This window comes from Eleutherodactylus coqui, chromosome 1 (genome assembly GCF_035609145.1).
Source record: "Eleutherodactylus coqui strain aEleCoq1 chromosome 1, aEleCoq1.hap1, whole genome shotgun sequence".
In the NCBI taxonomy this organism is placed as follows: Eukaryota; Metazoa; Chordata; class Amphibia; order Anura; family Eleutherodactylidae; genus Eleutherodactylus; species Eleutherodactylus coqui.
Genome location: NC_089837.1, coordinates 235,239,432 through 235,255,431, shown reverse-complemented (window position 1 = coordinate 235,255,431; position 16,000 = coordinate 235,239,432). Strand labels below are relative to the sequence as shown.

General features: G+C 44.3%; 1 protein-coding gene across 1 annotated transcript in view; it reads left to right on the top strand.

The window, feature by feature from the left end:
* Nucleotides 1–15,550, top strand: part of HDDC2 (HD domain containing 2) — a 36,991-nt gene extending 21,441 nt beyond the window's left edge. The window contains exons 5-6 of the mRNA XM_066606730.1: nucleotides 12,527–12,665; nucleotides 15,403–15,550. Coding sequence (XP_066462827.1) covers nucleotides 12,527–12,665; nucleotides 15,403–15,500 — 237 coding nt within the window. The 3' untranslated portion in view covers nucleotides 15,501–15,550. The remainder of the gene's footprint in view (nucleotides 1–12,526; nucleotides 12,666–15,402) is intronic.
* Nucleotides 15,551–16,000: the final 450 nt, after the last annotated feature.

Below are 16,000 nucleotides of genomic sequence, written 5' to 3'. Positions count from 1 at the left end.
TCCTCAACCATTTCCTTCCCGTGTTCATCCATCCTGGTTTCTTTTAATACTTCCAACTCTTCGTTCTTTTAGGAATTGTTAACGATTGTTCTTTGAGATTCTCATTTTGCAATATTTCCCAACCTTCTGGGACATTTTTGTCCTTAAGAACATGCAGCCATTGGATCCTTTCTACCCTCTTTCTGAGTTCATTGAAATCTGCCTTTCTGATATCCAACCTTGAGATCTGAGTTTTTTTCAGATCTCCCTCCCCTTTTTTCCAAAATTCAAGGATAGCATGATCACTGCCTCCTAAGGTCCCAGCCACCCTTACTTCCTCAGCCATTTCCTTCCTATTGGTAAGAATTAGGTAGCAGATCCCCTGGTTTTCTCTTCTACCTTTTGGGAGATAAAGTTGTCAGCAAGAGCGGATAAGAATTTTTTGGATCCATTACTTTTACCTGAGAGAGATTCCCAACAAATGTCTGTATTGATAAAATCTCACATAATCGCTGTCATGCTTTTTGGAGAGCTTGGCCATCTGATGTAGAAAGAGTTCATCCATATCTTTTGCTCATCCCTTCCCATATTAATTTTAAAGTTCTCCTGAGGAGTGTAGCAAGGTGCCTGCCAAATATATGATTACCTGTCTTTGTTGACTGCAACCAGTCTCTAGGAAGGAGTATCACATAGGTAATTCAGATCCAGCAAAAAGAAGAAAATCTCACCTAAACTTTTTTTTTTCTTTAATTACACTGCAAGGATGTTAATTTATTTTAAAGCAGGTCTTCCATGTTGAAGGAAGCAGCCAAAATGTTACCACATGTAATGCATCCTATTTCCTCATAGATTGTAAGCTTACTCCTACTGTTTAATTTGCTTACTAGTTTAAGACTCTCCGTAATGTCCGATTTTTGTCTCTACACCCATCTTCTGATTTGTAAAGTGCTGCAGAATATGTTGGCACAGTATAAAGATTGTCTCGCATGCTGATCCGCCTTACTCTAACTTTGTGCTAGACATGATCAGAATAGATCTTAACCTGTCCAGCCATTTACCGAGAGCAAGCAGAGACCCTGAAAATAAGAAATTAAATGAAACGTAAAAGGTTGCAGAATTTTAGTATTCAGCAATTTATAAGCTTTAATTTACATGAAATCTAAAAATCCCTTTAAGGTTGACTTTGAGGTTAGAGGAGAGGGTCCTGGGAGGTTTACTGCTCCTCCATGAAAAGATCCTTTTGAGTAAAACCCATTTATTTATTTTTTGGTTTTGTTTTTTTTAGCAGTGGAGATCAGCGGCCGATGAAGAAAAAAATCTCTCGTTCTTGAGCTCAAACAGTATGACAGCCTGAGCCTATTAGAAATGGTACATGGCAGCTAATCTCGTACAGTTCTCAGCGTACATCGCTGCCTACGTCGCAGGGCCGGTTCTATTTTTATGCTCTTTGCTCTACTCGGTTAGCATTTGGTTTGTGTATACTTGCTTTTCTAGCTTGATTAGGTAGCTACCTGTGACTGTCAGCAGCTCTGTCAAGACAACAAAGATGTTCCCCTTCCACTGTACCGCCTAATCTGCTTTTGATTCTGCAGAACATGTCTTGGTTTCCAAGGTGACTCGCTCTTCTTTTAAGCTGGGATTCCTAAAACTGCTCTTGTCTGTTGAGAAGGAAACTAATCCTATGGCTATGTAAGGATGTTTCAAGGAATAGGCCATAAATGTTAGTGCATATCAAGATATCGGCTTCTCACCCGTTTTGTTAACACCTTAACAAAAGCGTGCATTGCTATAACTGATATACAGTTGACTAATTGTAACTGTAGAAGAAATCCGAACTAGCATGATTTAAAACTCAAGATGAAAAAAACAAAAGCTGAAGACGTGTGCCTCCCGCTACCCTTTCAACAGTGTATGGTTAGCAATAACGAAATGTACGCTTATGTGATCCTCCCCTCTTATGTGCTATGGACCATCAACCATCTTCTCCGGGAAAGTGTAAGGGATTAGCATAAGCTATACTGGCAGCCAGGTCTGTTACAAGACCGTGCACACTCCCACAATCTCCGTGCTTGCAGGCGATATTAGGAGTGAAGAAGTAAAAAATAAACGGTAGATTTATAAGACAAGATTTTCATGTAAGAACAGCATTAGATGGTAAAGTAGGCTATTATGTTCCATGCTTGGAGCTATGAGGCTTAGACAAGCTGCCGCTGATATACTGTGATCCGTGTGGTCCTGAGGAGGAATAATTTGACAATTTTTGGCCTTCACTTATTGCACAAACTACCCCTCAGGTTTGTGACGGAGTAATGCCTTCCTCAATTTAACCAGTATATCGCATGACATGAGAAAGCCGGGCTAAGCAGTAATGAGAAATGGAACATAATTATGCGGAAGAGGATTAATGCCGCTTAGCCTCTTGCAGTTTGGCTGTGTAAAATATTTTGTGGTCAAGCAGCTCTTACAGTTGAGTTTCCATGGAAATAAGAACTGGTCTGTGTGATGAATATCCTCTGAAGTGTGGATAATTTTCTCATTATATAAATGACCAAGTTCACGCTTTCTGTGTACAAGGGCTCATGGCAGCAGTTTAACCAAAAGCCAAGATGATGAGTAAAAGTTTATGCCTGGCTTGTTCATTAGAACAATGCTTCTCAAGTCCTCCCAACAGGCCTTGATCTGAGGGTATCCTCTAATGAGAACACTTGTAGCAATTTCTGAGACACTGACCATAATTGCCTATTCAATACTCAGGATATCCTGAAAACATGACCTGTTAGAGGTTCCTGAGGACTGGAGTGGGAAAATGGTGCACTTGACTACTGCAAGTGGGTGGACTAAACCTAGGAGCCAAGTAACAAAGCGCCTAGATGTTTGATTCTGGCAATAAACTCCTATGTAGTGTTTTCCTAACAGCTGATAACCCGTTCCTGCCTCTGACTGATTGCAGAGCAGGTGACTTAGAGCACCGCCGTATTTTTACTATCGGTGGTCCCCTAAGCCCAGGACCAGCTGCCGTATATATACAGTGGCTGATCCTAAATGGGTTAAACTCCACAGCCCTGGGTGTAACTACTAAAGTCTACAGAAATGTGTCCATCCCTGGTAAGAACGTGTGGATTAAAGGAAGAGGGAGGCAGGCTATGTATGATGGTTACATATTTCTCACTGCATAGGATCCTATCAATCTAATCTAGAATCAAATTGAATGTAAAATCTAATCTAGAATTGAATCTAAAATCTAATCCAGAATGGAATCGAATCGATTCTAGATTCGATTTTAGATTCAATTCTAGATTCAATTTTAAATTCATGCCTGATTCCATTCTAGATCCGATTCAATTCTAGATTCTATTCTAGAATGGAATGGAATCGAATTGAATGGAATCTAGGATCGAATCCAGAATGGAATCTCGAATCTGGTCTAGACGAATCTAGAATTAATTGAATCTAGAATCAAATGGGATCTAGGATCGAATCTAGAATGGAATATGGAATCCAGAATCTGATCTAATATCGCATCCAGAATGGAATCAAGGATCGAATCCAGGATCTGATCTAATATCAAATCTAGAATAGAATCCAGAATTGAATCTTGAATCGAATCTGGTCTAGAATTGAATCGACTCCAGAATCTGATCGAATATCAAATCTAGAATCGAATCCAGCGTGGAATCTAGAATTGAATCTGGTCTAGAATCGAATCTAGAATTGAATTAAATTTGGAATCGAATCTAATATCTAATCTTGAATCTAATCTAGAATGGAATGGGATCTACAATTAAACCGAATAGAATCTCAAATCGAATCCAATATCAAATCTAGAATCAATCGAATCTAGAATAGGATCGAGTCTATGATCTAATGTAATCTGGAATTAAATCTAGAATCGAATATATCTAATCTAGAATGGATTCTTGAATAGAATCGAATAGTCGAATCTAGAATAAATTTTGACTAATCTGGAATCAAATCTAGAATCGTGTGACTCTAGAATCGAATTTCGAATCATGTCGAATCCAGAATCTAATCCAGATTCGAATCTAAAAATCGAATTTAGACTGGAAATTCATTTTTTCCCCCTCTTTGATTCTAGATTCAACACTATTCTAGATTCGATTCGAGACTCTATTCGATTCGAGATTCCATTCTAGATTAAAGACTGGATTTGATTCTGGATTCGAGTCTGGATTCCACTCTAGATTTGCCTAAATTCTAGATTCGACTCAATTCTAGAGTCGAGTAGAATCTATAATGGAATCTAGACCCTAGAGTCGACCCTATTCTAGATTCCACTCCATTCAACTCTAATCATAGGTTCTGGGGTTTTAGATTTGACTCTAGATTCTAAAGTCGACTCTAGAACCTGTGACTCTAGAACCCATGACTAGAGTCGAATAGAATAAAATCTAGAATTGAATTAAGTCTAGTCGAGACACCTGCGACCCTAGAGCCCTGGAACCTGCGACCCTAGAGCCCTGGAACCTGCGACCCTAGAGCCCTGGAACCTGCGACCCTGGAACCTGCGACCCTAGAGCCCTGGAACCTGCGACCCTAGAGCCCTGGAACCTGCGACCCTAGAGCCCTGGAACCTGCGACCCTGGAGCCCTGGAACCTGCGACCCTGGAGCCCTGGAACCTGCGACCCTGGAGCCCTGGAACCTGCGACCCTGGAGCCCTGGAACCTGCGACCCTGGAGCCCTGGAACCTGCGACCCTGGAGCCCTGGAACCTGCGACCCTGGAGCCCTGGAACCTGCGACCCTGGAGCCCTGGAACCTGCGACCCTGGAGCCCTGGAACCTGCGACCCTGGAGCCCTGGAACCTGCGACCCTGGAGCCCTGGAACCTGCGACCCTGGAGCCCTGGAACCTGCGACCCTGGAGCCCTGGAACCTGCGACCCTGGAGCCCTGGAACCTGCGACCCTGGAGCCCTGGAACCTGCGACCCTGGAACCTGCGACCCTGGAGCCCTGGAACCTGCGACCCTGGAGCCCTGGAACCTGCGACCCTGGAGCCCTGGAACCTGCGACCCTGGAGCCCTGGAACCTGCGACCCTGGAGCCCTGGAACCTGCGACCCTGGAGCCCTGGAACCTGCGACCCTGGAGCCCTGGAACCTGCGACCCTGGAGCCCTGGAACCTGCGACCCTGGAGCCCTGGAACCTGCGACCCTGGAGCCCTGGAACCTGCGACCCTGGAGCCCTGGAACCTGCGACCCTGGAGCCCTGGAACCTGCGACCCTGGAGCCCTGGAACCTGCGACCCTGGAGCCCTGGAACCTGCGACCCTGGAGCCCTGGAACCTGCGACCCTGGAGCCCTGGAACCTGCGACCCTGGAGCCCTGGAACCTGCGACCCTGGAGCCCTGGAACCTGCGACCCTGGAGCCCTGGAACCTGCGACCCTGGAGCCCTGGAACCTGCGACCCTGGAGCCCTGGAACCTGCGACCCTGGAACCTGCGACCCTGGAACCTGCGACCCTGGAACCTGCGACCCTGGAACCTGCGACCCTGGAACCTGCGACCCTGGAACCTGCGACCCTGGAACCTGCGACCCTGGAACCTGCGACCCTGGAACCTGCGACCCTGGAACCTGCGACCCTGGAGCCCTGGAACCTGCGACCCTGGAACCTGCGACCCTGGAGCCTGCGACCCTGGAACCTGGAACCTGCGACCCTGGAGCCTGCGACCCTGGAACCTGGAACCCGCGGCCCTGGAACCTGCGACCCTGGAGCCTGCGACCCTGGAGCCTGCGACCCTGGAACCTGGAACCCGCGGCCCTGGAACCCGCGACCCTGGAACCTTAGAACCTGGAACCTTAGAACCTGCGACCCTGCAATTATAAAATCTATGACTTTTGACCATATAACTAAAACCTTAGAACCTATGACCTTAAAACCTGTGATTACAACTTTAGAACCTGTGACCCTGGAACCTGCGACCCTAGAGCCCTGGAACCTGTGACCCTAGAACCTGCGACTCTAGAACCCTAAAACCTGTGACTCTAAAACCTTAGAACCTGCGACCCTAGAACCTGTGACTCTAGAACCCTAGAACCTGCGACTCTAGAACCTGTGACCCTGGAACCTGCGACTCTAGAACCCTAGAACCTACAACTCTAGAACCTGCGAATCTAGAACCCTAGAACCTGCAACCCTAGAACCCGCGACTTTAGAACCCTAGAACCTTAGAACCTCCGACCCTGCAATTATAAAATCTATGACTTTTGACCATATAACTAAAACCTTAGAACCTATGACCTTAAAACCTGTGATCACTTTAAAACCTGTGACCCTAGAACCTGCGACCCTAGAGCCCTGGAACCTGCGACCCTAGAACCTATGACTAGAACCCTAAAACCTGCGACTTTAAAACCTTAGAACCTGCGACCCTAGAACCTGTGACTCTAGAACCCTAGAACCTGTGACTCTAGAACCCTAGAACCTGTGACTCTAGAACCCTAGAACCTGTGACTCTAGAACCCTAGAACCTGTGACTCTAGAACCCTAGAACCTGTGACTCTAGAACCCTAGAACCTGCGACTCTAGAACCTTAGAAGCTGCGACTCTAGAACCCTAGAAGCTGCGACTCTAGAACCCTAGAAGCTGCGACTCTAGAACCCTAGAAGCTGCGACTCTAGAACCCTAGAAGCTGCGACTCTAGAACCCTAGAAGCTGCGACTCTAGAACCCTAGAAGCTGCGACTCTAGAACCCTAGAAGCTGCGACTCTAGAACCCTAGAAGCTGCGACTCTAGAACCCTAGAAGCTGCGACTCTAGAACCCTAGAAGCTGCGACTCTAGAACCCTAGAAGCTGCGACTCTAGAACCCTAGAAGCTGCGACTCTAGAACCCTAGAAGCTGCGACTCTAGAACCCTAGAACCTGCGACTCTAGAACCCTAGAACCTGCGACTCTAGAACCCTAGAACCTGCGACTCTAGAACCCTAGAACCTGCGACTCTAGAACCCTAGAACCTGCGACTCTAGAACCCTAGAACCTGCGACTCTAGAACCCTAGAACCTGCGACTCTAGAACCCTAGAACCCGCGACCCTGGAACCTTAGAACCCGCGACCCTGGAACCTTAGAACCTGCGACCCTGCAATTATAAAATCTATGACTTTTGACCATATAACTAAAACCTTAGAACCTATGACCTTAAAACCTGTGATTACAACTTTAGAACCTGTGACCCTGGAACCTGCGACCCTAGAGCCCTGGAACCTGTGACCCTAGAACCTGCGACTCTAGAACCCTAAAACCTGCGACTCTAAAACCTTAGAACCTGCGACCCTAGAACCTGTGACTCGAACCCTAGAACCTGCGACTCTAGAACCCTAGAACCTGTGACCCTGGAACCTGCGACTCTAGAACCCTAGAACCTACGACCCTAGAACCTGCGACTCTAGAACCCTAGAACCTGCGACTCTAGAACCCTGGAACCTGCGACTCTAGAACCCTAGAACCTGCGACTCTAGAACCCTAGAACCTGCGACTCTAGAACCCTAGAACCTGCGACTCTAGAACCCTAGAACCTGCGACTCTAGAACCCTAGAACCTGCGACCCTGGAACCTACGACTCTAGAACCCTAGAACCTGCGACCCTAGAACCTGCGACCCTAGAACCTGCGACCCTAGAACCTGCGACTCTAGAACCCTAGAACCTGCGACTCTAGAACCCTAGAACCTGCGACTCTAGAACCCTAGAACCTGCGACTCTAGAACCCTAGAACCTGCGACTCTAGAACCCGCAACTTTAGAACCCTAGAACCTTAGAACCTGCGACCCTGCAATTATAAAATCTATGACTTTTGACCATATAACTAAAACCTTAGAACCTATGACCTCAAAACCTGTGATTACAACTTTAAAACCTGTGACCCTAGAACCTACGACTCTAGAACCCTAGAACCTGCGACCCTAGAACCCTAGAATTTGCAGCTCTAGAACCTGCGGCTTTAAAACCTACAATTATAAAATCTATGACTTTTGACCATATAACTAAAACCTTAGAACCTATGATTTTACAACCTTAAAACCTGTGATTACAACTTTAAAACCTGTGACTCTAAAACACTAAAACCTGCGACTAGAATATATGGCTCTAGAACCTTAAACTTTGATTGTAAAACCTGCAACCCTAGAACCGGCGGCTCTAGACCCCCTAGAACCGGCGGCTCTAGACCCCCTAGAACCGGCGGCTCTAGACCCCCTAGAACCGGCGGCTCTAGACCCCCTAGAACCGGCGGCTCTAGACCCCCTAGAACCGGCGGCTCTAGACCCCCTAGAACCGGCGGCTCTAGACCCCCTAGAACCGGCGGCTCTAGACCCCCTAGAACCGGCGGCTCTAGACCCCCTAGAACCGGCGGCTCTAGACCCCCTAGAACCGGCGGCTCTAGACCCCCTAGAACCGGCGGCTCTAGACCCCCTAGAACCGGCGGCTCTAGACCCCCTAGAACCGGCGGCTCTAGACCCCCTAGAACCGGCGGCTCTAGACCCCCTAGAACCGGCGGCTCTAGACCCCCTAGAACCGGCGGCTCTAGACCCCCTAGAACCGGCGGCTCTAGACCCCCTAGAACCGGCGGCTCTAGACCCCCTAGAACCGGCGGCTCTAGACCCCCTAGAACCGGCGGCTCTAGACCCCCTAGAACCGGCGGCTCTAGACCCCCTAGAACCGGCGGCTCTAGACCCCCTAGAACCGGCGGCTCTAGACCCCCTAGAACCGGCGGCTCTAGACCCCCTAGAACCGGCGGCTCTAGACCCCCTAGAACCGGCGGCTCTAAACCTGTAGGTCCTAAATGGGTTAAACTCCACAGCCCTGGGTGTAATTACTAAAATCTACAGAAATATGTCCATCCCTGGTAAGGATGTGTGGATTAAAGGAAGAGGGAGGCAGGCTATGTAGGATGGTTACTTATTTCTCACTGCATAGGATCTTATCTATCGAATCGAATCTAAAATTGAATCTAGAATCTAATCTAGAATCGAATTGCATCTAGAATGGAATCTAAAATCGCATCTAGAATGGAATCGCATCTAGAATGGAATTGAATCTCGAATTGAATCTAGAATCGAATCTAGAATGGAATATTGAATCTAAAACCGAATCTAGGATTGAATCTAATCTAAAATTGAATCTAGAATCGAATGGAATCTAGAATCAAAATGAATCTAGAATCCAATCCAGAATCTGATCTAATATCGAATTGAATCGAATCTAGAATTGAATCGAATCTAGAATGGAATCGAATATTGAACATAGAATTGAATGGAATCTCGAATCGAATCTAAAATCGAATCTAGAATTGAATCGGGTGGAATCTAGAGTCTACTTTAGAGTCGAATCTAGAATCTAATTGTGGAATATAATTGCGTATATCCAGTCTAGCAGAATTGCCCTGCTGTACATGGGTTTGTGTTTGCTTCTATGAAGTCAACAAAATAAACAGCTTACTGTTCATGGCAAGTAAAGAAAAATGGCTGGGTTAGTCACAAAAATTTTGATGTCCCACCAATGGCATCCTTAAGAGATTTTAATTTAAAGGGTTGTTCTGTTACCCAATTTCCTGTGACCTGATGGACCCAGAGACCCGGCAGCAATTAGAGGCAGGACTTGATTGGCAAAATGAGATTATAAAAATGGGTATTAGGATATACTATATCCGTTTTAATTGTTCCTTGCTGTGGTGGACTGTAACATATAAGGGATATATTACGTTTTATTTAGTATTGTTGAACTTTGCCATCAGATACAGAAACAACTGTTGTGTTTTCATCTAAATTGTCCAGGTCATCAACTTATGCTTCCTTGTGAGCCACTTGCAAGGCTCCTTGTTGGGCCAACGGCAGCTTCTCTCTGCTCTTAGAACATGCTTGGCCATCATAAAAGCAGTGAAACAAATTGTCTCCCAACTGTGGCATTTGTTGCAGCACAATCTTTAAATGATTTTTGGATCATGTCATTTGGTAGTTCATACCGAGCGCAGAATATCTACAATCAAACACAGTGACGGTGCTTTCAGATTTCCACCTGAAGTGAACTAATGGTGGCAATTACCGGCCATCCATTGGTCGTAAGATACTTGAATTCATCTTTGAATGGTTAACTGCAGTCAACTGCAGGCCTGAATATACTTAGTACAGCCACCATTTTTGTTTTATTTGTTTTCCTACATAAGAAGTCGTGTTTGTTTTTTGTTTGTGTTTTTTTTTTTTTTTTTTGCTTAAATAAAATTGGCCACAAACTTTTTGCAGCCATGTAATTGTCGTCTCATTGTTCATATGTTCCTGGAACAAGTAATGGCAGCACCTATATCTTTTGTTGCTTGTTCACTTCGAGGATGCCATGGTGAAACACAAACATTTTGTCCCACCACCTTCTGGCAGCAAAGCATTACAGTGAACTGGTATTTCTCATGCCCAGTAGTTTTTACAGCAACACTCCTAGAACTTGTTGGCTTGACTGTGACATTTCCTAGCAAGTCAAACCACACAGCTGTGTTTCCATAGCAATATCATTAGACTTGAATATTCTTTTACAACTGGTAATCTGTCACAAATATTACAAAAGACACGCATTTCTCTGTTGGCGCTTCAGGATTTTTTTGGGCCAATGTTGTCTTTCGTAAGGATAACTAATCTCTGCTAGCAACAAATGTCTCTACGCTGGGAGTCTTCATTAACGACCATATGAAACAATTGCTTGGCCTTTGTGCATATTACATTTCTGGATACACGAGTGAACTTTTTTTTTCTCTGATCAATGATCCATGTGAAAACTCGATCGTCAAGACCATGGTTCACCTTTTTTGATCTGCCACTTTCTTGTGACTTTCTTTATTTCCGGACTTCAGAGCTTGAACACTGCCATTCTGTTTATGCCATTCACAGATGCGTTTCGGTTCAACTTGAAATGACGTGCTGCGTCTTCAGCAGGATGCTCTCTAGCATACTTGACAGCACGAATCTTGAAAGCCACATTGTAAGTCTCTGTTTTTGAAATAATCGGCCACGCTGTCCAAACCACTCACAGCTGAGAATTTGAGACCGAAAATGCCAATGATTTCTCGCATTTGTTGTGCTGAAAGCGAGGTCTTTTATGACTAGAGCAAAAAAAGTGCATCTCTTGGTACATGACAGGTGTCTAGTTGAGTCAGCATCTCGAATAAACACTAACTCTCGGTCTGTGTTTTTCAAAGCCACCATTGTAAAATAGATCCCATTTAGAAGATAGCACTTTTCCAGGTCCTGAGTCCATTTGCAGATTGCTACAGTTTTCAAATACACACCCAGTCCCTGAGTTAATTTGCCAATAGTCTATGTTCTCCAGTAGACACCAGGTATTCCAGTCTGTTATGCAGAATGGACTTGTAGAACCGGTGTCTATTTAAGACCATTGTGTATTGACAGAACATACCCAAATGGCCAGGCGGCTATTAGAGGCTAGTCTTTAGTAGAGGTTTTATGGTATAAAGATTAGTCAGTAATGATATACCCAGAGTGACTTGCTTTCCATTTCTGCTTGTGTAGGAGGTGAATTGACTCTTGCCTAATCTATATTGGACCTGCGCTAGATTCTGGCTAAAGCTTCTTCCATACAGCGTTTTTCACTGTGATGCCTTTTCATGTGTGATTGTTCTTAGTAAGAAAAAAACAGTAACCTTGTAGATATGATACCTTTTATTGGCTAACAAAAATACATGATATCGCGAGCTTTTGAGCCTACACAAGGTTCTTCAGGCATAATGGAACAAATCTATGGATGAAACCCTGAATAGAAACTTTAATGAGTCAGAAACGCTTTGCTCTCCATTTGACATTTATCATTTTTACAAGGCAGAAGAGCATAGTTGACTTCAATACGTGGATATGATTGACATCTGTCTTCACTTATGAAAAATGTGTGGTACATGTCTTTAATGTTTTAAAAGATGAGTAAACATAGAATGAATGATGGAATTAAATAGACAAACTTGGCCCAAGTGTGTGTCATCTTCAGAAGCATGAAGAAAACTGCAAGAAGTCTTGAATTATTGTAGATAACATATCTACAATACTTTCCATTTTTTGATGGTGTATGGATTGCAGAGTCTATGCAGGGGATGTTATCAGCTGCTCCGCGCTCTGGAGGTAGCCTTCGTCTTTGCAGCTTGAATAAATAAGGGTTTTATTTGAATAAGGCCAAATGCACACTGCCCCGCTGCCATAGGACTGCATTAGATGCCATTATAAATGCCTGTGCCCGCTGCCATAGGACTGCAATAGATAATGACATTAGAAATGTCACTGGTGACGCGCCGGCCCTGGTCTGGTTATGCACAGTTGTGCGACAGCCGGCGCAGAGCCAGATGCCAGGAGGAGGCGAGCGTCGGGTCACTGCAGGAGCACGGCTCGCACCCGCTGCTAGAATTCTTGCAGCGGTATCCTACCCGGCTGTCTGCAGGAGGCCTAAAGTTTGTAGTTTCAGATATTCGCTTGTCTAAATTAGACTGTAAAAATGCTATAAACCTTTTTGTTTCAATGTTTCTATAAATTAAAACAATGTGTATCTTTGCACAGGAATATGAGCATCAGGCCAGCGCAGAGGCTAAGTTTGTGAAAGAACTGGACCAGTGTGAAATGATCCTCCAGGCTCTGGAGTATGAAGAGCTTGAGAAGAGACCAGGAAGACTTCAAGACTTCTACGATTCAACTGCAGGTACGGAATATATAGCCAGCTGCTTCATCATTTGTAAAATCAATAAAATGAACACTGCTATTTAGCAGTTGTGCCTTAAACGGGCACAATCTGAAAACCTGTTCTATTAATTTTTCTTGGCCTACTGTCTTGAGTATTAGGATACTGTTTTAAAGGAAATCATACTTAACCTAAATAAGTTGTCGTACCAAGACACCTCTAAGTCCTCATGCCCACGGGCGGATTGAATTCTACCAGCGGGAGCCCACAGCGGAATCCGACCTTAACCTAAATAAGTTGTCGCACTAAGACACCTCTAAGTCCTCATGCCCACGGGGGGATTGAATTCTACCAGCGGGAGCCCACAGCGGAATCCGACCCTGCCCATGGCCGAGGACACTGCTTACCCATCCAGGTCTTCAACACATGCACAGTGGAGAATTTTTTTATTTTTTTTACTCCTGCTTTCTGTCAGAATTGCGGACAGGCCGCAGATCGGACGGCTTCCATTATCTTCAATGGAAGCCATCCATGCGGGAACCACACTAAAATGGAGCATGCTGCAATTTTGTTTTCCACACCAAAAGGTCTGCAAAACAAATCTGCATTCTTTAATTCAGCTGCGGACGCCCGTGTTTCTCTATGGGCGGCTTGAACTGCGGATCAAGTCCACCTGTGGACATTCAGCCTTACCCAAGGAAGAGAACCATTGCATATAGCCGTTTTTACGATACTAAACTCTACATGCTTTGTGTTTTAATGGCTAACTATTCCTTTTGAATGCACTGTAAATGTGTTGCTTTTTCCCCTGGTAGTATTGCAGGCCCACCGCCATCATCTATCAGAATACTCCTTTTTTTTTTTTTTTTTTTTTTTTTTTTTAGGTAGTCTCGTCTCATAAAGTGATTGCATGATGCTAGCTAGACCTGTCTCCAATCTCAAGCAATTGGGGCTAACTGCAGTTCTTTGTATGGGGAGAAACTGTAATGGGGTAGCTGCACTGCAGGCCCTTTAATCTCAGGATTGGTGGGGGGCGACACAGAGCTCAGACCACCACAATGTTTAAAGTCATGTCTATCCTAGTGGTAGGCCTTTTGCTTTATCCAGAAAAAAGCGAGGGGGTATCAGCAAGTCCGATCATCTTTCCTTTTTATTCTGGCATAAACAAATCTTGCTCATTGCAGCTAAAAATTGAGTTCTTTCTGGATCTTGAAATTTGCTTCATTTGTAACTAAAATATTGATTTAAATAGATGTGTGCTGACCCAATGGGACGGACTGTTGCATACGAACTACACGAGACATAAGTGCTGTTTTTTAAAATTGTTTGGTGATATGCCATCACTTTGAGATGGGAATACCATTTAAAGGATATACCATCTCTGAGACTTGTGCCTCTCCCCAGAAAAGGAGTGCCATGACAGTGTTCCACCTTACCTCTGTGTCCATCAGTTGCTGGGATTACAGAAACAAAGTGGCTGTTTCCATAACTCCTATAGAGGTGAATGGGAATTAGTGGGAAAAGCATAGTTTGCTGTGCTAAGCTTTTTTTTTTTTCATAATTGGAAGTTATGGAAACGGCATAACTCTCTTCAGGATTTCTGGAAATAGTCTTTTAATTCCATGGCCACCAGCAGCTTGGATTATGGGAACAGTTTAACTAGCTGATTTACACCATTTCCTTCTCGGCCATGATTGGTGCCCATAATGCAGTGAAGTATGTTTTCTTCTTAAACTCTGCAGCAGACCAGCTAGGTTGACGGGTATATTTGGTAATCTAGCTCATCCAGGCAAGGATAAGGCAGTGAGCCACACCCCTGTACCTCTGCTCCTCATAACTTTTTTTTTTTTTTCTGAAAATATCCTTAACTGTAGTATAAGCGCCCTTCCAGGCATCATGAAACTAGTAACAGATTCCCTTTTAAGTATTCTTCTAATTGAATCTAATATCTACTGTTATGAGCACATTTAATCATTTATTTTGTTTTCATCTGTTCAAGAAATTTTCTTAAATGATCACACATAAATTGAACAAACAAGGCAGTCGTATATCGGCATAATTAAAAGAAGGGGGGGGGGGGGACAAAAGAAAATCATGTGGCCAAATATAAAGGAGTTTGAAAGACAGCCTAAATAATGGCCTTATTCATTATTTTACTTCAGAATTTTTGCTCTTAGTAGTTTCCACAGCTTGTTGTCATAAGAAATTGGCCAATGTTTGAAAACTTTGATTTTTACACTACTGTACAATTTATATTGCACCTCAAATTATAAACCACTTTCCATAAATTGATTGTATAAATGAAGATAAACTTGTATTGTACTAGAGAAAAATGCCTCGCTCTTGACTTATTGGGTATTCTCCTCCCACAGCCGCCATGCTTCATTCACTTTGGGGAGGAGAGAGCAGAAGACTAGTTGCAGGGTCCTCTCCTATACAAGGCACACACACGGAGGGGAGACCCTGCTCCCCTAAATTAGTGGTACACTCTCAGAAGTAGCAGCAGCGTGGAAGACCTTATACAGCAGTACTCAACAGTGTAGCTGTGAATCCAGCACTAGAGTGAAATAGTCAACTTGCTCTGGAGCCTGCAGTCGCAGTGTTTCTGTGTCTCTGCCTGCTGCTTCCCCTCGACCCTGCCTGCACTTTTATGAGCAATTTTAACCTGATGTCTCCTTGAAGCTGAGAAGCTGTATGCTCTCTGGAGATGGAATTTAAGGAGCATTAATTTAATCCAACCTTTTCCTTTGTGTTGCAGGAAAATTTAAGCATCCAGAAATTGTTCAGTTGGTTTCTGCAATTTATGAAGAAAGAGAATCTAACATGGCCTCACAAGGAAGTAGCTCTCAGCTGTAAAATAACTTTTATTTCTGGACCAAATAAACTATTTATCTTTTGTTTTTATAGCTATGTGTCTGTGTTTTGTTCTGTACCTTGATCTGTTTAATATCTTATCTGCATTTCCATATCCAGATTAGTTATTAACAAGTAAATTTAGAACAATTTGTGTCTTATTTTTTTTTCTTACATTGTGTCAGTGGAGGAAAGGGCAGTCAATTAGTAGTCCAGGGCAAGGGACCCTTTTTAAAACCACAAACCTATTTCTATTCCCTTACAGCATGCAGTTGGACACTTATGATGGGGCAGAATAACAAAGTTTACTGGAAAAGGGCATTTGAGTAATGCAGAATAAGTAGTCTTATTTACGATAAGAGATCATATTTTTGGACTATAGGACATTTGTGGCAAGAAAAATACTTTACAAAAGTGTCCTATAATCCAAACTTGGGAGGATCTGGCAGTGCCAGGCACCCCTGGTTGCTCTGAGTCCCTGTATTCTCCCTCCCTGCTCAACA